We start from the raw sequence: 27,373 nt of genomic DNA, 5'->3' as shown, positions 1-27,373 counted from the left end.
GCCCTCAGGGTGTTTAAAATGATTGTGTTGTGTAATTAGCGTCACATTAATTGTGTTCAGATTAAATGTAAAGCTGGGTTTCAGAGCACTGCTCTTTAGTCTTGTTTTATGTGCTGCAAACATCCTTCATCCCAGTGAAATGAGCTTTAGTGAAAGCTGCTCAGCGAGGCATAATTCTGTCAAATGTTTTTCTTCTATAAACACCCAAATTATGTCAGTAACTGCTCTAAAACTTAAGACTAAGACAAACAGACTTTGTGATGGATAAAGGACAGTCTATCTCCATCACCCTGATTAAAATTGTAATTCACAGACTAAATTCTGCTCATTTTTGCATCCTTTTTGAGTTCATTTTGTGAATTAAAGAACGCCTTTGCAGCTCTCAGTTTTGTACTTAAACTCTCTGATGTTTTAAAATGTCAGCTTTTAACCTGTTGCTTCCAGGCAGATGTTAAAACCTGCTGCTGTTTTGTGTTTCCAGGTTCCTCAGAGGACGACCTCCATCTCTCCGGCGTTGGTCAGGAAGAACTCTCCTGGAAACGGGCCAGGCCTCGGCCCGCGGGCCGGCGCTCACCTCATACGGGCCAGGTATGCGCAGCGCCGATGTCGACCGGTGGAAATGTGGGTGTGGGTATTTGTTCACAGTCGTGTCTGAGGCAACGCTGTGTTTGTGTTACTGTAGCAACCCTGACCTGCGGAGGCCCGACATGTACTTGGACACTCCCCTGAAGAGAACAAGCAGCGGCAGCTCCTCCAGCTCCAGCACCCCCAGCTCTCAGGGAGGCTCCAACGAGCGAGGTGAGTCCGCACAGTCACCTGTGAACTCACAAAAACCTGACCTGAACCCACGAAACCCAGTCTGAGCGCTCAAGCAGCCCTTTGAAGGTCTCTCAGTTTAAAGGTACCTTTTGTAATTACCCTCTGAAACGTTTTTGCTTAAACTCTCACCACCAGGGGGCAGCGTTTTACCAGGTGTTGAGATGTTTTTAGATATTTTGATGTCTCATTTTCGTTGATATTTCATGCTTGTTGAACTTGTTTCCTTAACAAGTTTAAATTTTTTCCATCAGTACTCGACATCGCTCAACGCGACTCAAGGTGGTACAACTCGCCTCATTTTCTCAGTGTGCGTGGTCCTGGTTATAGTAACGTGTCCGAACGCTAAAACAATGATAAACCTGCTGCTCGGTCTGAAGCTTTTAGTCACACTCAAGGATCACGGCGTTGTTTTTGTGGCCTTTTCACTCATTGACATTTCAGAAATGTTTTGATTTCGTGAGCGAGACGCTCTCATGACTCATCGAGTGACGCTACTGACCAGCAATCGGTGGCTTCCAGTCTTTTGACGTCACATTTTTGCCTTGGATCACTTGGAACCTCGACAGAGTAGGTACTAAAAAGTATCTGGTAACGGGTACTTTAGGTGCTAAAAGGGAATAAAATGTGTTCGTAATGACCAACCTGATTAGATAAAGGTCACACTGACTTGCTGCACCACCTTGTGGTACAAATTGGTATTGCGTTAAAGTCTAACCTCACCTTATATTTCCCTATGCTCAGACGTTTTGGACGTAAAGTCATAGCAGTTGATTTTTTTACGCTCAGTTGATAATTTTGGATTTGTGGACCAAACCCACTGGTGAAATGCTGCCCCCTAGTGGAGATATTTATAAAGGGTAATTACAAAAAGTGCCTTTAAATTGCTTCTTAGAGTTCTGTCTTCCCCAATCTTTGCAAGCTCTGCTGTTTTATGAAAAATATCCTCTTGTGTTTGGGTTTTAGGTAATTCAGCCTCTAAGACTGAAGGCCACGACGCCAAAGACGACAACAGAGAGATAACCCGACCCAGCCGGCCTGCAGTGAGTACACACTGTGTATAACACACCCACACAAACACACACACACTCCTGCAGCTCTCCTGTGTGTGGCAGTGCCACAAACCCCCGTAAGATTAAGAATACTCATTAAATAAACATGCGGTGAAACATGACTGACTCTTCTGTCTGAACTAACCTCTTCCTGTCCTCCATCCCTCCTCCATCGTCCGTCAGAGCTATAAGAAAGCTGTAGACGAGGTTAGTGATGTTTCTCCTCCTTCATCGCTCTGTCTCACGCGTCACCCTCTCTCTCATCACCTCACCACATTAATTATTAACCTCCCGATGTTACCCTGTGCGATTCTTTCAGAATAAAATCATGCTCGGCTTGTGATATTTTTTTCCGCTCACATTAACACAGGCTTCGGCCCAGATAATGATGAGAGCTGGAAAAGCTGAAAAGCCGTAAATGCTCCTCGCTGAGAAGCCCTCCAGCAAAGTCTTTGATTTTTAGTTTCTTGCTGTGAATTTTCACTTTGAATGAATAAAAAACACAGTTTGAAAAAGTGTCTCCAAATGCTTTGAAGTTTCTTAGAATAGACTTTAATTTTCACCAACTTTCCACTTGTTCTCATGTATCATCGATTCATGCTGCTTTTTCAAATTCATTATCAGGTTTTCATACCAAATAAGTTATATTTGTATTTAAGGTCTTTGTTTTCAAAGAAAGTTCTCAAGAAATATCTTATTTTCCAAAATTCCTTCACTTCCTGAAACTTTAAAGAAGACGTCTCTCCTATTTCAACAAAGATTTAAAGCTTTATCAAAATCATCCAAGTTTTTCATATATTTAACTTCTCTTTCTGAAATTATTCTCAATCAGTTTCAAAATATAAGATCTTAAAAAATCCTGATTTTAAACCAAAGTTTCTGTTTTCCAATAAAAATGTTTTTACTTTTGGAAAATGTGTCTGAAAACGTTCCCTTCTGTTTCCTATCAAAGAGTCTGGATTCAATAAGTTATAATTATGAATAATAATTATAACTTGTGTCATTTCCACATGTGCCCCCCCCCCCTTTTCTTCCTTTTTATCATCTCTCTCCAGGAGGAGTTGGTAAGACCCCCCTCCCCCCATGCCCCTCACTCGGTCCACTTCCTACCAACTGCTCACGTGCACGTTTTCCTGCTGTGAACTGAAGATATTTACGTGTAGTTGTTTTGCTGAGTCTTTGGCTCCTGATTCGTTCGCAGGATCAGGATTCGAGGATGATTCAAAGTTCAAATAATCACAACTCAAATCGTTCTTACTGACAGAGTAAAATACTTTTGGTCTTTTAATCCTTTGAATTTAGTTCCTAGTAATTTAAATGAAATGTTTATATTTACCTTATTACATTTCTAATAATAGCCAAAGACTTCCTATATTTATTATATTTATATTGATAATGTCTGATATTTTAGTTTGTTTTGTCTGTTTTTACATTTTCTTCATTTCAATATTTATTTATTTAATATTTTATATTTATAGTATTTTTTTTAGAATGCTTTTTATATTTTATAGTCCTTATTTTTATGTGTAAAATTATTTTAGATTTTTAGATTAATTATATTTTTTGTTTACTGTATTTATATGATTACTTTATTACTTATTTTTTTTAGCAACTTTATTATTTTGTAGTAAATTATTATGGATTTTATAATCATCCTAATTTATAAAATTATTTATTATTTAATATACAGATGATAAATATATTATCTGTATATTTATGAGTGTATTATTTTTATGGGGTGTTTTAAATTTCCAATAATACATTTTCCTCCTTTACACTCCGTACGGTTTGTGAGGCTCACAGTGAAACTACAGAGCTGTTCTCGTGTGAAGGTTTCATGCATTAAGGTCTTACAGGAGAAGCTTTGGGTTATTCATGTGATCCAGAGAGAAACATTTATTAAACTTCACAACAGGAAAATGTTGCAAAGAGCATCTCAGCTGTAAAGACAGGATATCCGCTGCTTTTCAAACCATTTCAAACATTTCTAACTTAAATTGGTGCCGCTGTGACGTGTTCGGAGCAGAGGCAGTGCACAGAAGCTGGATGAGGCGTCAGGGTGCATGTACCTGGCTGCTCGCTGTAAAATATCACAGAGGCTCAAGTCTGCTGAACTTTGACCTCCCACTTTGAGGCATGGTGCATCCTCCTTCTCTCACTTCACCGCCCTCCTCTCGACGGGCTCGCTAACGGCTTGCATGGTGGCACAAAAACCAGAAACACGTTTGCTTCCTGCTCTTTGCTTCTGAGCCGCTGCAGCGCCGCAAAGAGGCAGGAGAGCTGCGAGAGTCGCTGAAGCGTTCCAGGATTGCAAAACATAAGGAATATCAGACATGCAGCTTTTTTATTGTGTCTAATGCAAACCTTTATGGGGGGGGGGGGCATAATCCAGGATGATGAGAGGTGTTTGTGATAGCATGTTTCACTTTGTTCCACCTCAAACTTTGCAGCACAGACTGTGAGATTTTTGTGTAAATGAATTTTCCTTAAATGATTGATTTAACGTCACCTCAGGTCAGCTTTGTTTCTATTTGATCGCTGTATATTTATATTACTGTGATTTTTTTATTGTAAAAATGTTTCCTGCCATGAATTTGTCGTGAATCTTTCTCTCAGACAACTCGTGTAGTTCGTCTGGTCTCTGGTGTCGAGCGAGTGAATTCTCAAATATCGTTTAAAATTAAAATTGCTTTTGCTGCCAAATTACTTTTTCATCATCAGCGCTCTTACTCGGCTAATTAAACACTTTATTTTCAGTGTGATATTCATCTAAAATTTAATGAAATGCAAATCTGTCTTCACACCTGAGAGTTGTGCTTTTGTGGTGTTGGAACATCTTAGCAGAGCTTTTCAGATGTGATATTTAAGCTACAAAAGACTTTCATAGATGGACCGAATTCCTTTCATTTATAATATTTAAACATCCAAGAAGCCACACGCCGGATATATAAGAAGATAAACTTATTAAAGACAAAAATAGGCGCGTTATAAAATGGTCACACTAAGTGTTGAGTCACTTTTGAACTTGTCTTCCTGCAGGATCTGACGGCTCTGGCCAAAGAGCTTAGAGAGCTGCGGCAGGGCGAGGAAACCAGCCGCCCGCCGGTCAAAGTGACTGACTACTCGTCGTCCAGTGAGGAGTCCCACAGCAGCGAGGATGAGGAGGGAGAGGGCGGGGCTAACGATGGATCTGTGGCCGTCAGTGATATCCCACGCATCATGTGAGTGATGGTGATAATTCAGGAAGAGCACGACCATAGACCATACCAGCTAACGTTTAGGTCTGAGCATGGAGACTGAACGAAACACCTGTAAGAAATGTTTCTTAATCATTTATTAATAAAGTGGATTTTGTAAAGGATGGATGTAGCTCAGCGCTGAGGATCCAACTGCAGGAAACACAAAGGTTTCATCTTTGGGTGAGGTCATAAAGAATTCAAACACGCAGGAAAGAATCGCAGAGTTAAAAAGGACAACAATGGAGCAAACGGTTAGAGGCAGGTTGTGATTGGCTAATAGGAAGCAGGTGTGAAACACAACAAAGATGATGCCAGTTAGGGCGAGGCATTTAATCACGAAGGAGGGAACACTAACAGCAGTGTGAGCAGACTAAGATTTTACAAAATAAAACAGGAAATGACAGAAACCCAACAGGAAGTGCCTTAAGTCTAGATTCTTTCTAATAATAGCCACCAGGAGGCGACTCTTCTGAATGCAAAGAAAGAAAAACAACATTTTCCAGGTGTGTTTATGGGCTCAGTCACCCATTTCAGGTAGGGCTGCTCGATTATGGCAAAAATGATAATCACGATTATTTTCACTGAAATTGAGATCTCGATTATTTGACGATATTTATTTAACAATAACAATGTGTTGAATAATGACTTAAAAGATTGTCAAAAATAATATAAAATAGTGCAAATACTGATAACAGTGCAAATGTTTGCAATATAAGAAATAAATGAAAAATGTAAACATCTATGTTTAGTGAACTTTGCAGTGTTGCTCTGTGGTGCAGCTACGACACTGTAGCAAAGTTTACACACTGTGTCTACTTGATCCACGTCTGACTCTGAACCCATAATGTTTCCACACCACTGAAGTTTTTTTACCTCTTTTCAACCAACAGCATCACTCTCCTCTCCAAATAACTTCTGCTGAGCTTTCCGAGCTTCCCTCGGGTCCTCTTAATCAGCGGTCCCCAACCCCCGGGCCTCGGACTGGTACCGGTCCGTGAGTCGTTTGGTACCGGGCCGCGAGAGTTGAGGCTCAGGTGTGAAATGTATAGTTTTCAGGGTTTTTATCGGTTTTCAGCGTTATTTTGTTATCGTTTTTATCGTTTACTCGGTTTTCCTGGGTCTTTTCACGTGTGTTATGAATAAATCTTCTTTTTTTCGGTACCAGTACTAGTTTTATTTTGTTGTATTTATCCGCGACACCTTAAAGGCCGGTCCGTTAAAATATTGTCGGGCATAAACCGGTCCGTGGCGCAAAAAAGGTTGAAGACCGCTGCTCTTAATTGTTGTGACACGTGTTCGAAGCGCAGAGAGGTGCGCTCGATTTGCCACACGGAGCAGCGCGAGAGTAAAGCACGAGGGAGGGGCTAATAATCGGCTCAGTCATTTTTAATGATCGTTGAAAGCCCAGATCGTAATCGAGATTAAAATTCGATTAATTGAGCAGCCCTAATTTCAGGTCATATTGAGCAAACCATTAAGTCCATTTTGTAAATTTTGGTCATTATGAGGGTCACGCAGGAGGATGCACATCGACTAATGATGACTTGTTTTGCAGTTAAGAGGCGACTTTTGTGTTTTTCGCTTGTTTTCGAAGCTCAGCTTTGTCAAAGTCTGCAGCTCTGTGCTACACTCATCATTCACCTTCCTTTTCCATGTTTCACTGTGAAACAACAGCTAAGAAAAGGCTTCAAACCCGTCTTGCACAAGATGATATATGTACAGTATTTATGCAGTACTGAGTGGGTTTTTTGTACTTCTTACTTGTTTCTCTACACGCCATTATCACATATATAACCCAGGAGAGGGATCTGTTCAAATTTTTAAGCTCTTATTTTGAAGTCAGATGCGTCTGAGTTATTAAAAGATGATAAAAATCTGTTTTTCAGGCCCGCTGCGAGTCAGAGCGCCAACGAGTCCTTCGGCACAGCGGGAGAGCACAACGACACCAACGAGGACACGTATGCAAACAGCTCCCAGGACAGCACCCTGGTGATGCGAGAGGTGAGTCTCCGTTTTAACCTTTGACCTTTGACTGCACAGAAAGCGACACTCGTCATCTCTGCACCAGATTTGTTGCTTTTTTACCGAGTAGAGGGCCGTGATCGTGGTCTGTTTACACAGTTTGCCCTCAGCTTTACAAAACAAACTGATTTAAACAGTTTGTTTAGAATAGGCTTTGGGGCTTTTATTGTGAAAGGACAGTTTGCGTGTAGACGGGACAGGTAGGAGAGTGTAAGAGGAAAACGCACAGAAAGTGGCCCAAAGCGAACCTGAACCTGTGCCTCTGCACTAGGCCCAGTGAGCTGCACCTGAAAGCATCATTTAGAGGTAAATAACTGATTAACAGAACTATTGCACGTCCGTTTCTTCAAATAATCTTTGAACTCCGCTGAAGGTTTTGGAGAAAACAATCTAAGAGACTCACCACAGTGTAAGTGTGTGTTAAAGGCAACACAGACCTGATAACACATGTGCCCACCCTCCCCAGTTTAAAAATAACACTGAAACAAACACCTGCATGGTCCAGCCTCCCTCCATCACCTGACCTGTCAAACAGCCTCGCTGCACAGTAGCCCGCCCCTCTCTCTCTTTTTCCAGAAACACAGGGAACGGAGGCGGAGTTCAACCGCCAGCAACGGTTTCCCCGGCAAACTGTTCTATGGCAGCGCCAATCTCCCCGATTTGGTGCAGCAAAGCACCTCCCCCCTGGTCTCTCCAGGGGATGCCTCTGGGGTCCAAGTAGGTGGAGCAGCACCCAGATATCGGCCCTGAAACCCTCTCCACCCTAAACCTCCCCGTATCCTGACAAACCTCAACCCTGCTCGCCCCGACACCCGCCCACACTCCCCATCACCAACCTGTCTGCTGCTTTATCAGGGTGGGAAATTACCAGCAGCCACATTGAAGGCTGAGATTATTGAAGCTTGTGGACTAAATTAATAAAAGGTGCCATATGATTGGCCACAAAACCGAGCACTTGTACAAGATCATCTTCTTGTGCACATCTGGAACGATTTCAACTCTGCTCATATATTTAGGCCACTCAGTTTTGTGTCCTTATACTTCCGATGAGCGGATCTCAGTGATCCTTTGCTTCGATCCTTTGCCAGTGACGCTGTACCAAAGGGTCTTTAAGGTGACTGTTGTTGTGAATTGGAGCTATAGAAATGAAAAGAAGAGAGAACTCGATGTCAAATCTAACACGGTGAGATGCCCCCAAAAAGTTTTATATGTGAACAGATAAAAGTGGCACCTTTAATTTCCTGCCCTGTCCTGTTTGATCCAACCTTGCTCTACTCGTTTGATCCTTCTTTGTTTGTTCCTCCCTCGCTCAGTTTTCCAGCCTCTGATCCAGGAAGTAACCCCTTTCCTTTTTCTGAACCCCTGATACAGGTCTCTGACAAAATAAAGGAAACACTGATGAGGACCGATTTATATTTTGTGACACTTCATAGAAAAATCTTCGTGTTTCCTATATTTTGATCCCAGTTTTTTTATGCAGATTTTTTGCTGTTTGTGGTAAATGTTTGACAAACACGTGTTGGACTGTAAAGTCTGTGTTTCTGTGGCTTGCAGTTTGGCATGGGAGGCAGCGGAGGCTCCAAGGCCTCCTTCACGCCATTTGTTGATCCGAGGGTGTACGGGACCTCCCCGACCGACGAAGATGATAAAACCTCAGCCTCAGGTAGGCTTCTGCTCTAATTTAAAGCATCAGTCACATGAGCAGGTGGCGTACAGTAAATGCAGCCTGGCAGCAAACTGTTTTTACCCTCTGAAAGGTCAAATATAGTGTTAGTGCTGCTGATGCTTCTAACCCGAAAATCTCAGGTTAAAGTTTCTTTAGAACCCCCTTTAGTAGCTATGCATCTGCAAGCTGCTTTGCAACCCACATCCTGACAGCCTGACTTAATCATGTTTGTATCTGTTTGTATCTGTTGTTATTGATTGCCAGTACTTATATATATATATATATATATATATATATATATATATTAGAGATGGACCGATCCGATATTACGTATTGGTATCGATCCGATACTGACGTAAATCACTGGATCGGATATCGGAGAGAAATAAAAAATGTAATCCGATCCATTAAATATCAAAAAAACACCTCACAAAACTTGCAACACGGTGTAACTCGGCTCATAACCGTAGCACATCGCAGCAGTGTGGTCACGTGATAGAGCGGCTGTGTGTATTTGTAGCCTCGCTACCAAACCAGCATTTCATCTCTGAGGAAGTTTTCCCAGAGAGAAGTAAAGCAAGTGTGTAAGTTCATCTCTGAATGTTTGTAAAGCATTCCCACGTTAAGCTTAACAACCGATATATAGAGCGACTGCCTCCCTCTCTCTCTCTCTCTCCTGTTGCTACTTCAATCATGAAACTGATCAATGATCAGCTGATCGGCTTTTCTGTCGCGAGTCCGTCTCTCTTCTTTGTTTTTGTCTCACTTTGCACCAGAAAGAGGAAACCAGCGGCTGAACAACAGCAGCACTATTAAGCTTGATAAGCTGTTGTTAGAATTTATTTAATATTATTTCTACACCAGGATCTTTTTCTACGTAGCTGACGGCTGGTAACTGTGCAGGGGCGGATCTAGCAATGTTTAGCCAGGGGGGCCGATAGGGCATTAACAGGGAAAAGGGGGCACAAAGACATACTTTTCTTTCTTATTCTCATTTAAAATGTTGAGCTTTTAATAAATAATTATCTGAATCTTACACCCAAAGTTTTAATCTAATGTAAAATATATAGAAGTCCATTACTGTATATAGTAACTGTTAAGTCTAATATACCCTAGTAAGCTATAGTACTTTTTCCTTTGGGAAGGTACCATCTGTGCAGTCTGCAGTTCTGTTGAAGAAAGATGTTGAATCTATTTAATTATTCTTGAAAAATATTTTATTTCTGTGCATTTTTTTTCACACTGCATCAAATTAAAGTTTATTACGTCGATTAAGCATCATGAGGTGGAGGGTGGTTCCCTATTTTTATTTTTTTTGCTGGGAGTTTGCAACCCTATTAGTTAGGTTGCTTAATATTTCTGCTAAGTACTCTTTAAAATACCAGAATAGGGAGGATGGAGCAGGTTTAAGTTTATTAGATTGATCAGTTTTGCTGAACTATGAAATATTTTGGGCGCAGTGTATTTTTTACATACAGGTATAACAGAATAGCTTTAGTGTTGTTATTTATTTAAACTTGAGTATAAACTTATACAAAATGCAGCAAGATATAAAAAAAACAGTTTTATTGATTAAAATCACTATATCGGATTCATATCGGTATCGGCAGATATCCAAATTTATGATATCGGTATCGGACATAAAAAAGTGGTATAGTGCCATCTCTAATATATATATATGTAGTCTAATTTATAATTATTAAAATAATAGAATCCAATATATTAGTAAAATGAAAAAATAGTGTAAAATCTTGTATTTCTGTCTCAGGGATGGGGCAGCTGCAGATAAGGTGATGATGTATTTTGTTGTACTTTGTGCTGCAGCGCTGTTTGCTGATGAGTTGCTGAAGCAGGAGCAGGAGCAGGCGAGGCTCAACGAGGCCCGCAAGATCTCTGTGGTCAACGTCAACCCCACTAACATCAGGCCGCACAGCGACACGCCCGAGATCCGCAAATACAAGAAACGCTTCAACTCGGAGATCCTCTGTGCGGCTCTCTGGGGTAAAACTGTCACGTCAGCAGCAGCCTCGTGATAATTTGAATCCCGTGCAGATGCAGATGCGGTAAAAAGGAAGCGTGTGTGTGTTTTGGGCAGGAGTGAACCTGCTGGTGGGAACGGAGAACGGCCTGATGCTGCTGGATCGAAGTGGTCAAGGCAAAGTTTACAACCTGATCAATCGAAGGCGCTTCCAACAGATGGACGTCCTGGAGGGACTCAACGTCCTGGTCACCATCTCAGGTCATTTCACCAAACGCCACATCACAGATCCACAGTTGATGGGTTCAACTCACAAAGACGCAGACGCCATTTAATTTATGATTGTTCCATACAGGAAGTGAATTATTATTTCATTTGAATTCTGAATTTTCCTCCAAAACAGGGAAGAAGAACAAGCTGCGGGTTTACTACCTGTCCTGGCTGAGGAACAGGATATTACACAATGACCCTGAAGTGGAGAAGAAACAGGGTTGGATCACAGTCGGGGACCTGGAGGGCTGCGTGCACTACAAAGTCGGTACGTTCAGATCGTTTATGGGAGACGTGAGGACCTGTTCACTAACAAACTAGAAATTAATATCTATTAGATCTTATGTTGAATTCAAATCTTTTTAGCTGAAATCCTGAGATTTCTTTTGAAATGAACATTAAAATGTGTCTTTATTTCTGCAGTGAAGTACGAGAGGATTAAATTCTTGGTGATTGCTCTGAAGAACTCAGTTGAGATCTATGCCTGGGCACCTAAACCTTACCACAAGTTTATGGCTTTCAAGGTAATCAAGCTACGACTTGTGATATTTGGAAAAGTACATGATACTGATTTCTTTGTATTTCTTTATCTTATTTGTCCTCTGCACTAGAGAGGAAATATCACATGCCTGATTCACAAAGTTATATCCAGCTGTTTTAGTGCATGACTTCTTCTTCTTTTCTCCGTCTGCCAGTCTTTCACTGACCTGCAGCATCGCCCCCAGCTGGTGGACCTGACTGTAGAGGAAGGGCAGAGGTTAAAGGTCATCTATGGCTCTAGTGTTGGCTTCCATGTAATTGATGTGGATTCTGGAAATCCCTACGACATCTACATCCCCTCACATGTAAGTGTGTGTGTGTGTGTGTGTGTGTGTGTGTGTGTGTGTGTGTTACTAGGACAGGTCTCCACAAAGTAAATCAGTAATTTCTAAAGTAAAGACTTGGTTTTAGCTCAGGGTAAAGTTAGGCTTGGGTTAGGTTTAGGCTGAGGCAGTGTGTGTGTGTGTGTGTGTGTGTGTGTGTGTGTGTGTGTGTGTGTGTGTGTGTGTGTGTGTGTGTGTGTGTGTGTGCGCTGGTATTAACACACTGAGGGTGCTGCTTGTCTTCAGGGACAATTCTTCACAATGTGAATCACTTTGTAAGGCAGGGGTGTCTAACTCCAGGCCTCGAGTGCCGGTGTCCTGCAGGTTTTAGATCTCACCCTGGGTCAACACACCTGAATCACATGATTAGGTCATTACCAGGCCTCTGGAGAACTTCCGTTGTGTCCCAATTCAGGGTCTGCACACTTGAAGTACGCATTTTAAGTGTGATTACGTCACCGCCGCGCGACGACGGCTGTCCCAATTCAAAGTGTACTTCAAATGCATACTCCAAATGCGCCGTCGATTTCCCCAAATATCAAGCGTGGTCCGATGCACGCTTCGTGGTCCCATATATCCCACAATTCATAGCGCGGTGGTGGGTGTGGATAATTTTGCCGCAAAATACGGCAGAAGGGAGCGGCCGAAAAGTGAACTGTCAAAAGTAAGTACTGAATATGACGTCACTTATTCATGTGCGAATGTTTAATAACGAAGAACATTAAAACATTGCTGTTGGCCACATGTCGGCAAAGTTGTGTGACATTAGTGATGTTTGTACTTTCAGCGTTAACTTGGTTTTAAAGCCTTATTTATATATATATCATAATAATCTGACAACAACTATAATATTGGCCATATTATATTTACATTACCACAGTGAGATGAATTTAGTCTCATGAGCTAATTGTTATTTACTAGCTAATCTTAAATGACTGTTCAGTACAGAAATGAAGCCCTTGAATCATGTTTTACAGTCCTGTGGTCTCAGCCTCAGATACTCAACTAATCAAAGTGATGTCATGACAAAAATGAATGACCAACAAAACAATTTTCTCCTTCATTTCTGTCACACAAAGCTGTATGTAACGTTTCTCGCGGTTAGTATCATGGTCGCTAGGCAACCTGAACAGAGCGACGAAGGCTAGACCGTCCCATTTCACACGCCTCTCACTTCCGCACTTCTCGTACTTATAGTACACGTAGTGCGCGTACTTCAAGCGTGCGGTCTCTTAATTGGGACACAGCCGCTGAGGAGGTAACTCAGCCATTTAAATCAGCTGTGTTGGATCAAGGACACATCTAAAACCTGCAGGACACCGGCCCTGGAGTTGCCCACCCCTGGTGTAAAGCTTTCCCACCACAAAAGCAATACACAACAGTACGCCCTCTGAAAACAGCTGTGAACCTCTATTGTGCACGTACAGGGACCTGGCTTCCTTCGGGGAACATGTCCCCATAATATAATAAAGCCCAATGTAAAAGAATTAGAGAGCCATAACTTCAATTTCAGTGGTTACAGGGAATTAAATTGGTAATTCCATAAAAAATGTTATAAAAGTTTTCTGACTTTACCCCAAAAAGTATTAAAAGTTTATTTTAGGTTACATTAAGGTTAAGTTTGGCTTTTGTTGTTGTTAAAGCTGGAGCAAGGCAGTGTGGGGTCCTCATGATTCATTCAGATGTTCCAGTCAGGCCAAGGTTAGAATAGCAGCTGTGGTTGAATCAATGTGCTGTAAAAATGACTGTATACGTGTCGTTTCTATGTAACTGTGTTTGACTGCATGTTTAAAATGAGTGTGATTTAAGGAGTGAACGTGAGAGGATGAATGAGCTAATAGCAGAACAAATGAACGTGTGACAGTCCCAGAACAGAAGTCATGAAGAGAACAAAGGAATGAAGAGGAGAGGCTGTAAGTCACAGATGAGAAGGTTAAATGTTTCAGCGAGTGAGCGAATGAGCGAGTTTATCAGTGAATGAGCTGCTGTCTGAATCCAGGATGAATGAGAGCGAGGCAGAGGGTGAATCGGTGTCCTCCTTTAACCCCGGTTTGGTTACAGTCAGAGATGGACGGGCGAAGGAGACGGTAACCACAGCAACCGCCTCTCATTGCTTTTGGCAGTCATGAATCACGCTGTGCTCGTGTCTGTTTCCATGGCAATTGCGTGGCTGAGGAGCGGGAGGCTTTATTGTTGCAGCAGTTTCTTCTCTCTCAGGGTGGGGAAGGGGGGACGTTAGAGGGGTCCAGCTCCTAACGCCCCTGCCCCCACCCCATTCAACACCCCCCCTCCCGTCTGTCGTCCTGGCAGATTCAGGGTCAGGTGACCCCGCACGCCATCGTGGTTCTGCCCAAGACGGACGGCATGGAGATGCTGCTGTGCTACGAGGACGAGGGCGTCTACGTCAACACCTACGGACGCATCACCAAAGACGTGGTGCTGCAGTGGGGCGAGATGCCCACCTCCGTCGGTACGTCAACCAATCAGCTCGCTTTTCCCTGACCCCACTGACCTCTGACCTCTTATAAGCGGTCTCAGCAGATCATCTTTCACCCTCACTATCTACCACACCCCTTCTCCGCTCAAAGCAACACGCTTGCCTTCTCTCGCCTTTTGCTTTCACCTTTAAACAAGAAGCCCAGACTGTCGTCTCACTCACCTGTTTCATTACCTGCTTAAAGGGACACAGCAGCTTTTGGGGGCGTGGTCAACTTAAAGCAGGAAGCTGATGAGAAAACTCTCTCCATCGCCTCCGTTACCTCTTTCTATGTCGTTACCACTTATTTTAAAATCAGCACAAGATTTAGAAAAAGTAACCGTGCTGGCTCAGAGGGAACGACTTTATTGATTTGAACTCATAATTAAACTCTTTATATTACAAATATACTCTGCATACACTTGTCGTGTCCAAATTCATGGGCTGCATCCTCCTGAGGCCGCATTTGTAGACCGATTACGTCACAGCGACGCGCCGAAGCCTGTCCAAATTCGTAGACTCCTCCGAATGCAGCCGACAAATGCGTCCTCCTTTTCCCCGAATTTGAAGGATGGGTCGGGTGTGTCCTTCGTGGCCTACCATATCCCAGAATTCATAGCGCGGCCCAGCCAAACTCCAGTTTCCAACAATGGCGGCCGCTACTAAGTTTTAAAATTACTCATACTAATCTTTCTGGGTTAAAAATAAACTTTTAACATATTTTCAGGCGAGAATGTAGCTGTGAGATCCCAAAAGACGCAGGAATAAGTAGTAGGATTTAAGAGTGTAATAACGGATTGAAACAGAAGATGGCAGCACTGCATGTACAAGGATGCCAGCTGCCGTTAAACCCCGAAGAAGAAGAAGTAGCAGCCCAGCTCAGTTGTCAACAATGGCGGCAGCTAGTTAGCTTTAATATTACTCTTATTATTCTTTCTGGGTCACAAAATAAACGTTTAACATATTTTCAGGCGAGAAAGTAGCTGTGTAAACATCAAATATCTGCTCGGTTTATCAAGATATCGCATATTTGCAAAAGTGCTTCGACGTTTTCGGAGACGTCTGTTAGCCACCAGCTCGATAGCTAGCCGAGAGCTCGAGGGTTACTGAAGCCGCAGAGAACGGCACCACTCCCGGCACATCATTTTCAGATCACCGCGGACTTTCGCTGCTCGGGTTAAACGTAATATATAAGTCACTTAGACAACCTAAAAATGTTATTGTTGGGCTTTTTTCAGTGTTTTGTTTGTCCGTGAGTAAATCGGTTTGGCTGAGATTAAAGTTATTAGATTAGATTAGATAAAATAAAACTTTATTAATCCCCCGGGTGGTTTTCACACAGCTGACTAAACGTCAAACACAAAACTGATTAATCAGAAGTGTGAGACGGTCGAGAATTTACTCCAGTGTCCTGTTATATTTTAGATAGCAAGGAGCAGACGGCCGAGTTTATTAAACTCCACCGAGACAGCGGTGATGCTAATCTGAAGGCTAGACCGTCCAATTTCACAGCCGTTTACTTCCGGCCTACCCGACCTTCTGAGGACCCGGCCCACGTAGACCGCGAAGGCCGGGTCCTCAGGAGGATGCAGCCCATGAATTTGGACACGACTAAAGTGTGGCCACCCTGAAGCATACCTGGTTTAATTCAGCAAGACATGAAACCAGGATTGAGATTGGGATTAGGGGAGAGTGAGGGCCGTTTTCTCAAAGACTTCGTTGCATTTCGACTTCTCTTTGCAACCCGAGCAACTGATCAAGACTAAAAGTAAAATATTTAGTTAAATGTAGACAAAATGATTCGGTGGTCACATTCTCACACGTCCAGCATTGATCTTGGGGAATTCCAACAAACTTGATGTGTCTGCAAATCCTTAAAACAGGCGAGCTTTAGCAACACGCCAGCATCATGGAGAGTTTAGTGTCAGTGCTCTCATCACACGAGGGGTGAGTTGACCAAATGTATGACGTCCCAAAACCTCGATGTGTCCCTTTAACGTTAAGTGTTGAACATCCAGCGGCTGCATGAGCTGATAGCGGCGGATCGTTGCCTCCCTCACTCCCAGCTCTCACAAGTCTTTTACTTTCTGCTCGTTCTTCTTTGTGAATTGAGTTTGTGTGTCTGCTGTGTTAACTCCTGTCCTCTTGTTGTGTCTCATTGTTGACCGTGAAACATTTCCAAAGGCGCTTTCTCATCCGCTCTTCCTTTCATCCTCGATTGCTCGAGCTCTGCGGTAACCCGGTCCAGACAAAACGTTTGTGAGATCCAGCAGCAAAGCAACGAGATGAAAGCTCTGCATCAGATCAATGCAGGGGCAGCACGTCTAAATTCATCTATTATTTAGAAGAGTCCATCAGAGCGCAGCCGAGCATGAGGGGCGGATCTTGAATCTCACGATCCAAGTCAGTCAAAGCTGGTGTGTGTGTCCGCTCATCCTCACTCTGACAGATTTCTCTGTGCTTAACCCCGAATGACAAAAACACGTGTGCGACGGTGTCTCTGTCCTGGAGCACTGTTGCTTACGTGTCACATTTTCTGTGTGGGCATCGTCTCCTGTTGACATGTTTTTGTGTATTTAACTGTCAGACCAGATTGTCTCACAGCCAAGCCCGGCTTCGACCCCTCCCCCACCCCATGAAAACTTAAAAACTTATTTAATTCTCCGCTGCGCTTATAAACACCCAGCCGATCCCGATCCTCCGTATGTGGGACCCTTTTTTTCTTTTCTCCCACATGAGAATAAAAAGAAGCACCAAGAAACAAAGCTGCACTGACCCTGGGTGACCAGGTGGACCGGCCTCAACACGCTTTTAATAACTTCTAATAAAAGAAAAGATATCAAACAATCTATTAGAGCCACTTTTCCTGAGCTTGTAGTTTAGGGACTTTCCCTCCAGTATTCTGGTGATGCATTAATATAAATGGAAACTTCTGGCACAACTTTACTGCACTGTGAAAGTGCAGGAAGAAGAACAAAGATCTAAAGAGGTCAAAGCTCCAGCAACATTTATTAATTCACCTTCATCAGCCTGATCAAGAACTACACTGCACACAGCATGCAAGTAACATATGTAATAGAGTATTCAATTCAATTCAATTCAATTCAATTTTATTTATATAGCGCCAAATCACAACAAATGTCGCCTCAAGGCGCTTCATAGATACAGAGAAAAGCCCAACAATCATATGACCCCCTATGAGCAAGCACTTTGGCGACAGTGGGAAGGAAAAACTCCCTTTTAACAGGAAGAAACCTCCGGCAGAACCAGGCTCAGGGAGGGGCGGCCATCTGCTGCGACCGGTTGGGGTGAGAGAAGGAAGACAGGATAAAGACATGCTGTGGAAGAGAGACAGAGATTAATAACAAATACGATTCAATACAGAGAGGTCTGTTAATACATAGTGAGTGAGAAAGGTGACTGGAAAGGAAAAACTCAATGCATCATGGGAATCCCCCGGCAGCCTACATCTATTGCAGCATAACTAAGGGAGGATTCAGGGTCACCTGGTCCAGCCCTAACTATATGCTTTAGCAAAAAGGAAAGTTTTAAGCCTAATCTTAAAAGTAGAGATAGTGTCTGTCTCCCGAATCCAAACTGGAAGCTGGTTCCACAGAAGAGGGGCCTGAAAACTGAAGGCTCTCCCTCCCATTCTACTTTTAAATACTCTAGGAACAACAAGTAGGCCTGCAGAGCGAGAGCGAAGTGCTCTAATAGGGTGATATGGTACTACAAGGTCATTAAGATAAGATGGGGCCTGATTATTTAAGACCTTGTATGTGAGGAGCAGGATTTTGAATTCAATTCTGGATTTAACAGGAAGCCAATGAAGGGAAGCCAAAACAGGAGAAATATGCTCTCTCTTTCTAGTCCCTGTCAGTACTCTTGCTGCAGCATTTTGGATTAACTGAAGGCTTTTCAGTGAGTTTTTTGGACATCCTGATAATAATGAATTGCAGTAGTCCAGCCTGGAAGTAATAAATGCATGAACTAGTTTTTCAGCGTCACTCTGAGACAGGATATTTCTAATTTTAGAGATGTTGCGCAAATGGAAGAACGCAGTCTTACATATTTGTTTAATATGTGCGTTGAAGGACATATCCTGGTCAAAAATGACTCCAAGGTTCCTCACAGTGTTACTGGAGGCCAAGGTAATGCCATCCAGAGTAAGAATCTGGTTAGATACCAAATTTCTAAGCTTTTCAGCGCCGAGTACAATGACCTCAGTTTTATCTGAGTTGAGAAGCAGAAAGTTAGTGGCCATCCAAGTCTTTATGTCTTTAAGACATTCCTGCAGTTTAACTAATTGGTGTGTGTTATCTGGCTTCATGGACAGATAGAGCTGGGTGTCATCTGCATAGCAGTGAAAATGTATGCTATGTCTTCTAATGATGCTGCCTAGGGGAAGCATGTATAATGTAAACAGAATTGGTCCTAGCACTGAACCCTGTGGAACTCCATAATTAACCTCAGTGTGTGAAGAGGACTCTCCATTTACATGCACAAATTGGAGTCTATTAGATAGATATGATACAAACCACTGCAGTGCAATACCTGTAATACCTACAGCATGTTCTAATCGCTCTAATAGAATATTATGGTCAACAGTATCGAATGCTGCACTAAGGTCAAGAAGGACAAGCACAGAGATGAGTCCACTGTCAGAGGCCATAAGAAGATCATTTGTAACCTTCACTAAAGCTGTTTCTGTGCTGTGATGAGCTCTGAAACCTGACTGAAACTCTTCAAATAAACCATTCCTCTGCAGATGATCTGTTAGCTGTTTGACAACTACTCTTTCAAGGATTTTTGATATGAAAGGAAGGTTGGAGATTGGCCTATAATTAGCTAAGACTGCTGGGTCTAGAGATGGCTTTTTGAGTAAAGGTTTAACTGCAGCCACCTTGAAGGCCTGTGGTACATAGCCGATTATTAGAGATAGGTTGATCATATATAAGACCGAAGAATTAATCAATGGCAGAACTTCTTTGAGCAGTTTTGTAGGAAAGCAGGGATTGGAGTAGAGCAGGGGTCCCCAATCCCAGTCCACGAGGGCCGTGTGCCTGCAGGTTTTAGATCTCACCCTGGGTCAACACACCTGAATCACATCCTGAGTTCATTAACAGGTCTCTGGAGAACTTCAGGACATGTTGAGGAGGTGATTTATCCATTTAAATCAGCTGTGATGGATCAAGCACACGTGTAAAACCTGCAGGACACCGGCCCTCGAGGCCTGGGATTGGGGCTCACTGGAGTAGAGAGAAAAATTTACACCCAATCAGCTCCATCCTGTATATTTATAGCACGATCTGATATCCTCGTGTTGGTGTTGTTCCCAGATCATCATACTAAAGGTTGTTCCAGGATCAACATTGCAAGTGACCAATCAGAATGTTGTGATGTCATACTTTTGCGACTTCGGGAAAAACCGGCGTAAAACAAAAAACTGTACTTAAGCTGCGAGAAACCGCCTTTGTCCGCCGATCAACGGACCCTAACCCTGACCCTTTAATAAACGCTAAGCAGAACTGATATTGTTCTTGCAACATTGGAATTTCATAAATGCACGAATGGGTTGGTGCGCCAAAGAATAACGTCACAATAATGTGATTGGTCACTTGCAATGTTGATCCTGGAACAACATTTTCATGATGATCTGGGAACAACACCAACACGACGATATCAGATCATCCATATTTATACAGGTCATTTGGGGCGTGAACAGGAAGAGGATACACTTGAGTGATAATTTAAGTTTTTCCTCATACAGTGTTACACACATCCACTATGAGGGGAAATAAATGTAAAAATAAATAAACTGGTAAAAAGGTATATATAGGTTTATAATTATGATCTTCTGGGGCGATTGTGGCTCAAGAGTTGGGAGTTCGCCTTGTAATCGGAAGGTTGCTGGTTTGAACCCCGGCTTGGACAGTCTCGGTCGTTGTGTCCTTGGGCAAGAGGCTTCACCCGTTGCCTACTGGTGGTGGTCAGAGGGTGGCGCCAGTGTCTGGCAGCCTCGCCTCTGTCAGTGCGCCCCAGGGTGGCTGTGGCTACAATGTAGCTGCCATCACCAGTGTGTGAATGTGTGGATGACTGGATGTGTAAAGCACTTTGGGGTCCTTAGGGACTAGTTAAGTGCTATACAAATACATTTACAATTTCTCACTTTTATCAGAAATTAAGTAACACAATAAAATCAAACTTCTTCTTATGATTTAAAAAGAAGCTGAAACTTCTGGGGCTTAAATATTTATCTCTTTATCTTTTTTAACCCTCATTCAGCAAGTGAAACTGTTGAGATTAAGGTTCATTTTCTCTGAGGCAGCATTAACAGAATAAAGCAGAGAAAACTCACGCAGCAGAAATAAGGAGATTTCTAACTTTCCCACTGTAGTGCACATCACAAACAAACATTTCCTGCTAAACCTTCCTGAGACTTCACCATCATTTTAGGGGAATGTTCATTTTAAAAGGCCACGGCTGTGCACAGAGACAGCTGGGCGAGCTGTCATCATTTACTGGCCTCCACCCTGCGGACTCACGTTTCACAGTCTTCCCTAATCCTGCAACTGGGTTAAACTGGGTTCTGCTCTTACAGTTTTCTGATTGGCTGACTTTGCCCTTAAAAGCTGTAATGACACTGCTGCTGGACAGCCAGGTGCAATGTGGCAGCTCAGATAACTGCTTTAAATCAAAGCGACGAGGTTTGCCAGACAGCCAGCAGGCCTGCGACGCGTCTCTCCGAACGCTGATCGTTCACATCCGTCAGAAACTGCTGCAATAATCTCCCGGAAGTGAGGCGGAGGAGGCCTCGAGGTGTGACTGGCCTGGGTGTGAGACTGGTGCTGAGTCTTCTCCTGTCCAACCCCCTTCTGTGTGTGTGTGTGCATGTGTGTGTGTGTGTGTGTGTGCGTGTGCACCCTTTCCTCCCCCTGCAGCCTACATCCACTCCAATCAGATCATGGGCTGGGGAGAGAAGGCCATTGAGATCCGGTCCGTGGAGACGGGACACCTCGACGGAGTTTTCATGCACAAGCGAGCTCAGCGACTGAAGTTCCTGACGGAGAGGAACGACAAGGTGAGTCTGTGCACACGCGAGCGAAGGCGCCACGCCTAAAACACACCTGCGTGACACGCTGCCCTCTCCCCGCAGGTCTTCTTCGCCTCGGTGCGTTCTGGAGGCAGCAGTCAAGTCTTCTTCATGACCCTCAACAGAAGCTCCATGATGAACTGGTAACCCTTCCACCTCTTGGACCCGCAACCCTTGTTTTCTTCACCCTGAACATTGGCCACTGAGGGACGACAGGAGGACGGCGTATGTGTGCGTAAATGTGTGTGCGTGCGTGTGTTTGTGGATAAACGGACAATTGAGCATCAGGAGGAAACTGCAGGAGTGTGCCCACCCCACACACACCCCCCCTCCAGCTGCAGGGGGCACTACAGAGCCCCCGCGGATGGCGTCACTGCCTGCTGAGCAAAGGTGACTCCTCGTGCTGTCGGCGGACGACGCCTCCTCCTCCCCTGCAGGCCGACGGCTGACGCGGACATGCCGAGTAGCCTTCGACCTCCCCGTTCGATCGATGAGGAGCTGCAGAGGTTCCAAGTGTAGCACATCAGTGACTTTACATTACAGCAGTGTTCACGCTGCGGGCGCGGCGGCAGGTGGTTTGGCGTGTTACAGTGAAAGCTGCTGCTTCTTATACTGTGATTAAATTAGGTTAGAAGCATGAACGTCCACACTAAGCCTGCTGAATCTGACAGTTTCGTGGATTTGCCACCAAGTGAACGTCGACAATCGTGAGAATGTTTCGTCACCTGCACACAACGTGGTTTCTGGCTGCCTTTAAGTTTCTGCTGAGACAAACGAGTCCCTCGGAAATAATAATAATCGCCTTCCTTTGTCTCGATGCACGTTTGACTCAGTGAGAAGTGAGAGGGCTGCGCACAGATGGTGTTTATTTAAGGTAGTGTTAAAAGAACAGAGATCGTGACAAAGATTTATTTATAGCCAAAAGCGAATCGCTGAACATTTTTGCAGAATCTTTCAAATTTTAGAAGAACTTAAAAAATCCTCAGAGAGAAATTGTTTTGTTAGTTTCTCAAAAGCAGAGGAAGAGATCTGAATGACGCAGTGGAAAGAGAATTAGTGTGACCTTAACCTCATAGGACCTGGCGTCCACATTTTGGGTTATTTAGACCAAAATACTCAATTTTGCTCTACAAGGGCCTGATATCCACTTACGAGGACGTTATACTGCCACTGTTGAATCGAAATTTAAACAAATATCCTCATATGTGGCTCTGATTTTTCTTAGAAACAAAAATCAGGTAAAAAAAAAAAATCTGGTAATTCTGTGTTTAAATAATCATCAGGACCCAATCAGCCCAAATATCAGAGAGAAATTAAAAATGCTGCTGTGGAAGAGTTCAGGTCTTAGGAGGTTAAATGACTAACACAGTCTCAAAGCTTTCTATTAATCAGTTACACATCTAACCCCTTTTTAACCCTTACTTTCATCAGTCTGGGCTCATAAAAATAACCTGACAGTTTGTGTCCATGAACGTGACAAAAACAGTTCGCCTTGTCACGACTTTCATGTTTTCTTATGAGACAAAATATGAAAGGCAAAATAGACGCTCACACTGAGCTTATTAGTAATAATTTTTATGTTTTTAGTAATTTATACCCATTCAGCACACGTTCTATGAACCGAAGAGAGCAACGTCTGAGTGGTTGCCCTGACGCTGTCCCCCTTGGATGTTATCTCTTATCTGAGCAGCAACACCACTGGGTGTGCATCACTGTGGCCTCTGCAGCTTACTAGAGCTGTATCGGCAGGTTCTGGGTTGAAAAACAAAGAACCTTTTCAATGGTGATCAAACCACATCAGGACTCGTTGTTAAGGATACAGGGGAGGACGTCAGATGTCATCTTTATGGAGGAAAGACTCAAACATGAAGGCTCTTCCTCACAGTGGCTAACACATGTTATGAATTTAACACTGGACTCTGTCGCTACCTGCAGATCCAAACCTGCAAAGCCAAAGCTGTGTGTTATATGGGAGCTGGAAGAAGCTGAATCGGTGCTTCCAAAAACCAACAAACGTGTGTGTTGAAATTTGAAAACACCCAGGCTTAGTGAGGATAAGCTGCTTGTTGTCACGCCGATAACGATGGCAGTTTGACGGCGGTTAAACGTTTTGTCTCAGACCGATGTAGCTCTTTGTTCCAGCAGGAAACCACGAGGCCGCGCAGACGGCGTTTCTCACAGTGTGAACACTGACGCTGCTGCTGTTCTTCCCCGTCGGAGGCTGAAATAGTTGAGACGAGCAGCGAGCGTCGCGGCGCTGCCGCACAGCCGGCTGCTTTGTCCCGGTTTGTTCCCAGCAGGGGGGGGGAGGTTGTAGATATTGTACCATTGCTGCAACAGCAACACAATAATAAAGTATTCCCGTCGTTTTCTCACAGGAAGAACTCAGCTGTAGAGTAGGCGCCACCTTCTGGAAGTTTTTACTCGTGTCTGTCCACGCTGCTCTGTGTGTGTGCACTTGTGTAAATACTCACTTTGATGTTAAGGACAGACAAAGAAAATAATGACAGTCTAGCTTTTTATCCTTTCTTTTCTTTTCTCATCCCTTTGTGAATCTGTCTACGCTTTAGGGGGACTAAACTCAAAAGTTTAGTTTGGATTTTTCTCTCCATAATTCATTTGCCTTTATTTAGTTTTTGCATGACGGCATTCATGTTTTTTCACCCGCCGTTACTTGTTATGAGTTGTAAATTTGAGGCAATACGCGGTGGGGCGGGGGACGTCTGACTGTGTACCCTAAATCTCTGAGCTGAAAACAACAGCTGGGCTTTTCTCTACTGAACTGCACACTGGAGGATCACACGTTTACCATTAAAGTCTTTATGTTCACGGTCGTTTCCAGAGTGCAGCTGGTGAAGAGCGAGCGGGAGCGTCGTCTTAAAGGCTGGAGTTGAGCCTTCGCTGAGTGCACGCGCTTGTGTTTATAGAAGGAAGCTGCTCCGTCCTTTACTTGATCTTCTTTTGCTGTTTTTAAAAGAGATGGTGGAGGGGGCGAGTGATGGCGCCAGCTGAAGCCTTTTACATGTGCAGGATGTTAGCAGCACCCTGTGAATAAAGGTCAGGAGGCAGGGTCAGCTTGAGAAACCATAGATTAAAAAAAAGAGATATATACTGTAAGACTTTTCGTTATGATGATGATATCCTACTGATCATTTTAGAGAAAGACAAAAAAATAATGTTCACTTATTAAAGCATAGTTGTCTTTCTACAGAATAGAGAACATAGCTATAAGAATTTCTAAAAAAAATCAAACAGTACAATGTTTTTATTGTGGTATTATTTGTATTTGTATTTCAATTTTTGTACGTATCAAGACTGTGAACATATGTACGATTGTTAGCCTCTGAGTGTGCGTGAGTGCGTGTGTGTGTGCGCGTGCGTGGAGGTGAGCAGGTGTGTGCACAGGTGCGTGACATGCATGTGAGTTTTCACCCCGTCTGAATCACTGGAATCAATCAAAAGACAACCTCGACCTGGTAACACGCATCTGTGGTGTTGGGAATTCTACAATAAATGTCCTCTCCTTGTACAGCAAACACACCTGACCCGCTCTCTTTATTCAGACGAGTCACACGGCAGCTTCTGGCCAATCAAAACTGCCCAAATATTTTTGGTCATATTAGGTGTTCTAATGAATTTAGCTGCTATGTTTGAGTGAGACAAAGACTGGACGTTAGAGCTAATAGGAAAAACACTCGTTTGTTTTAGTCCCAGTGTTTCTACAGGCTGCAGCACAGATTCACAAACAGTCCTGGAAACATTCCTCAGAGATTTTGTTCCATAATAAATAATAAATAAATTTTTATTTATAATAATAATGGATTGGATTTATATAGCGCTTTTCAAGGCACCCAAAGCGCTTTACAATGCCACTATTCATTCACTCTCACACACCTGTGGAGGCAGCTACAGTTGTAGCCACAGCTGCCCTGGGGCAGACTGACAGAAGCGAGGCTGCCATATTGCGCCATCGGCCCCTCTGGCCAACACCAGTAGGCGGTAGGGTGAAGTGTCTTGCCCAAGGACACAACGACCAGGACAGAGAGGCCAGGGATCGAACCGGCGACCTTCCGGTTACAGATGCGCTTCCCAACCCCCTGAGCCACGGTCGCCCCACAGTCTCGGGACCACAGTGGCAAAAGCTCTATCACCCTTAGTCCTCCTCTTAGTATGTTTTATAGCAAGTAAGCCCTGATCAGATGACCTCAAAGACCTGCTGGGGACATCGGGCTGTAGCAGATCAAAGATGTAGGCTGGTGCCAGTCCGTGCACAGCTCTGTAGGTCAAGACCAGGATCTTAAAATCGACTCTAAATTTAACAGGAACCCAGTGTAACTGAGATAACAACGGTGTCACATGTGAGTACTTGCAGGATTTTGTCAAAAGCCTCGCTGCAGCGTTTTGCACAACCTGCAGACGATCCAGAGAACTTTTTTTCTTAGACACATAAACAGCGAATTACAATAATCCAAGCGTGGCGAAATAAATGCATGTATAGCAATCTCCAGTTCAGAGCGAGATACTATTGAGATGAAAGCATCACACAGTTGCTGCAGATTTGTTGGCTCCACATCCATGACGGAAATCCATGCAGTCCAAAGTGTGCCGACAAACGATCCCTCACACCACCACCAACCTGAATCCGCTGATACAAGGCAGGATGGAGCCATTATTTCATGACCCCCACAACCATGCCACATTCAAAGTCAGTTAAATTACCTTTCTTCCCCCATCTGAATGTTGCAGACCAGGCAACATTTTTGCTTCTGTGGCTAACGTTTAGTGAGCCTGTGTGATCTGTAACCTCAGGTTGTTCTTAGGTGACAGGAGGCTCAACTGGCGTGGTCTTCTGCTGCTGTTGCACATCTGCTGCAAGCTTTATGCTCTTCTGCACACCCTGGTTGTAACAACTCCTTAATTAAGTTATTGTTGCCTTCCTATATATTCAAAGCAGTCTGGAAAAATTGACTTTATGTACGAAACATCCATGTATGTTGTTAAAAAGATAACTGAATGTGGTAAGGCTGTACTTTAGGGTAATACCAATTTGTACCAGATGGTGTTGTTATTCAGTGTAAGCTTTATTTAACAAGGCAAGTTATAAAGAACACATTTTTATTTCCACTGACCAAAAAGTAAAACATCTTGAAGAAATGGGAGTAGAGCTAAAAGGAACGTTTAAAGAACAAGAGTCATCTGAAAACATCGTAACACCTAATTGGGGAAAAAGCTGCCGCCTTTGTGGTGACAATCTGAGTCGACATTCCTGAAGAAGAATGTCCCACTATCAGTCAGGCTGTCAAGATGAAGAGCAGGTTGGTTATGGTCAAAATCACACCAGTGGGTCCAGCTCTGAATGGCTCAAAAAACTAAATGAAGGTTTTGGATTGGCCGAGTCAAAGTCCAGACTTAAAGCTGATCCTTTGGGATGACCTTAAACATCCCATTCATCCTGGAATATCCTCCAGTGTGGCTGAATTAAAACATTTCTTCAAAGAAGAGTGGGCCAAAGTTCCTCCACAGTGATGTGAAACACTTGTTGTCCATTATCACAAACAATTGTTTGCAGTTTTTACTGGTGAGGGAGGCACAACCAGTTTAAGAGGCAATTGGGCAGCAGATCAGGAGGACTGCACCTCTCTGACTAACGTTAACATTTGTTTTATCAGGAATGTTTAAGTGTGACAAATGTGCAAAATAGATTAAAATAAATAAATCAGGAAGTAGCCAAATACTTTTTAACTGTAGACACATGCATGTTCCTTTATCCATCAAACACTGAGCTGGTCACTGCATGGGCTTCAGGGAAACTGCAGAGAACCACCAAGAGTGACCAAAGCTCAGTGCATCTGCACATTATGTTCACACTCTACCATGTAACGTCTTAATGCATGCTCA

At 43.4% G+C, this 27,373-nt stretch overlaps 1 protein-coding gene across 5 annotated transcripts in view; it reads left to right on the top strand.

The window, feature by feature from the left end:
- The window catches only part of tnikb (TRAF2 and NCK interacting kinase b), a 76,236-nt gene extending 51,230 nt beyond the window's left edge, over positions 1-25,006 (top strand). For 4 of the 5 annotated variants that reach the window (XM_087846570.1, XM_087846572.1, XM_087846569.1 and 1 more), the window contains 15 exons: positions 482-588; positions 683-798; positions 1,783-1,859; positions 4,908-5,089; positions 6,994-7,108; positions 7,706-7,846; positions 8,684-8,792; positions 10,620-10,796; positions 10,891-11,034; positions 11,177-11,311; positions 11,467-11,567; positions 11,739-11,888; positions 14,217-14,376; positions 21,324-21,463; positions 21,539-25,006. In XM_087846570.1, coding sequence (XP_087702696.1) covers positions 482-588; positions 683-798; positions 1,783-1,859; positions 4,908-5,089; positions 6,994-7,108; positions 7,706-7,846; positions 8,684-8,792; positions 10,620-10,796; positions 10,891-11,034; positions 11,177-11,311; positions 11,467-11,567; positions 11,739-11,888; positions 14,217-14,376; positions 21,324-21,463; positions 21,539-21,622 — 1,938 coding nt within the window. In that variant the 3' untranslated portion in view covers positions 21,623-25,006. The remainder of the gene's footprint in view (positions 1-481; positions 589-682; positions 799-1,782; positions 1,860-4,907; positions 5,090-6,993; positions 7,109-7,705; positions 7,847-8,683; positions 8,793-10,619; positions 10,797-10,890; positions 11,035-11,176; positions 11,312-11,466; positions 11,568-11,738; positions 11,889-14,216; positions 14,377-21,323; positions 21,464-21,538) is intronic. The other variant, XM_087846571.1, reaches the window with a different exon arrangement.
- Positions 25,007-27,373: the final 2,367 nt, after the last annotated feature.

Source organism: Neolamprologus brichardi, chromosome 9 (assembly GCF_056152115.1).
Source record: "Neolamprologus brichardi isolate AB-2024 chromosome 9, ASM5615211v1, whole genome shotgun sequence".
NCBI classification, from domain to species: Eukaryota; Metazoa; Chordata; class Actinopteri; order Cichliformes; family Cichlidae; genus Neolamprologus; species Neolamprologus brichardi.
Note: the sequence above shows the minus strand (reverse complement) of the source record. Positions and strands in the feature narration are given on the sequence as shown.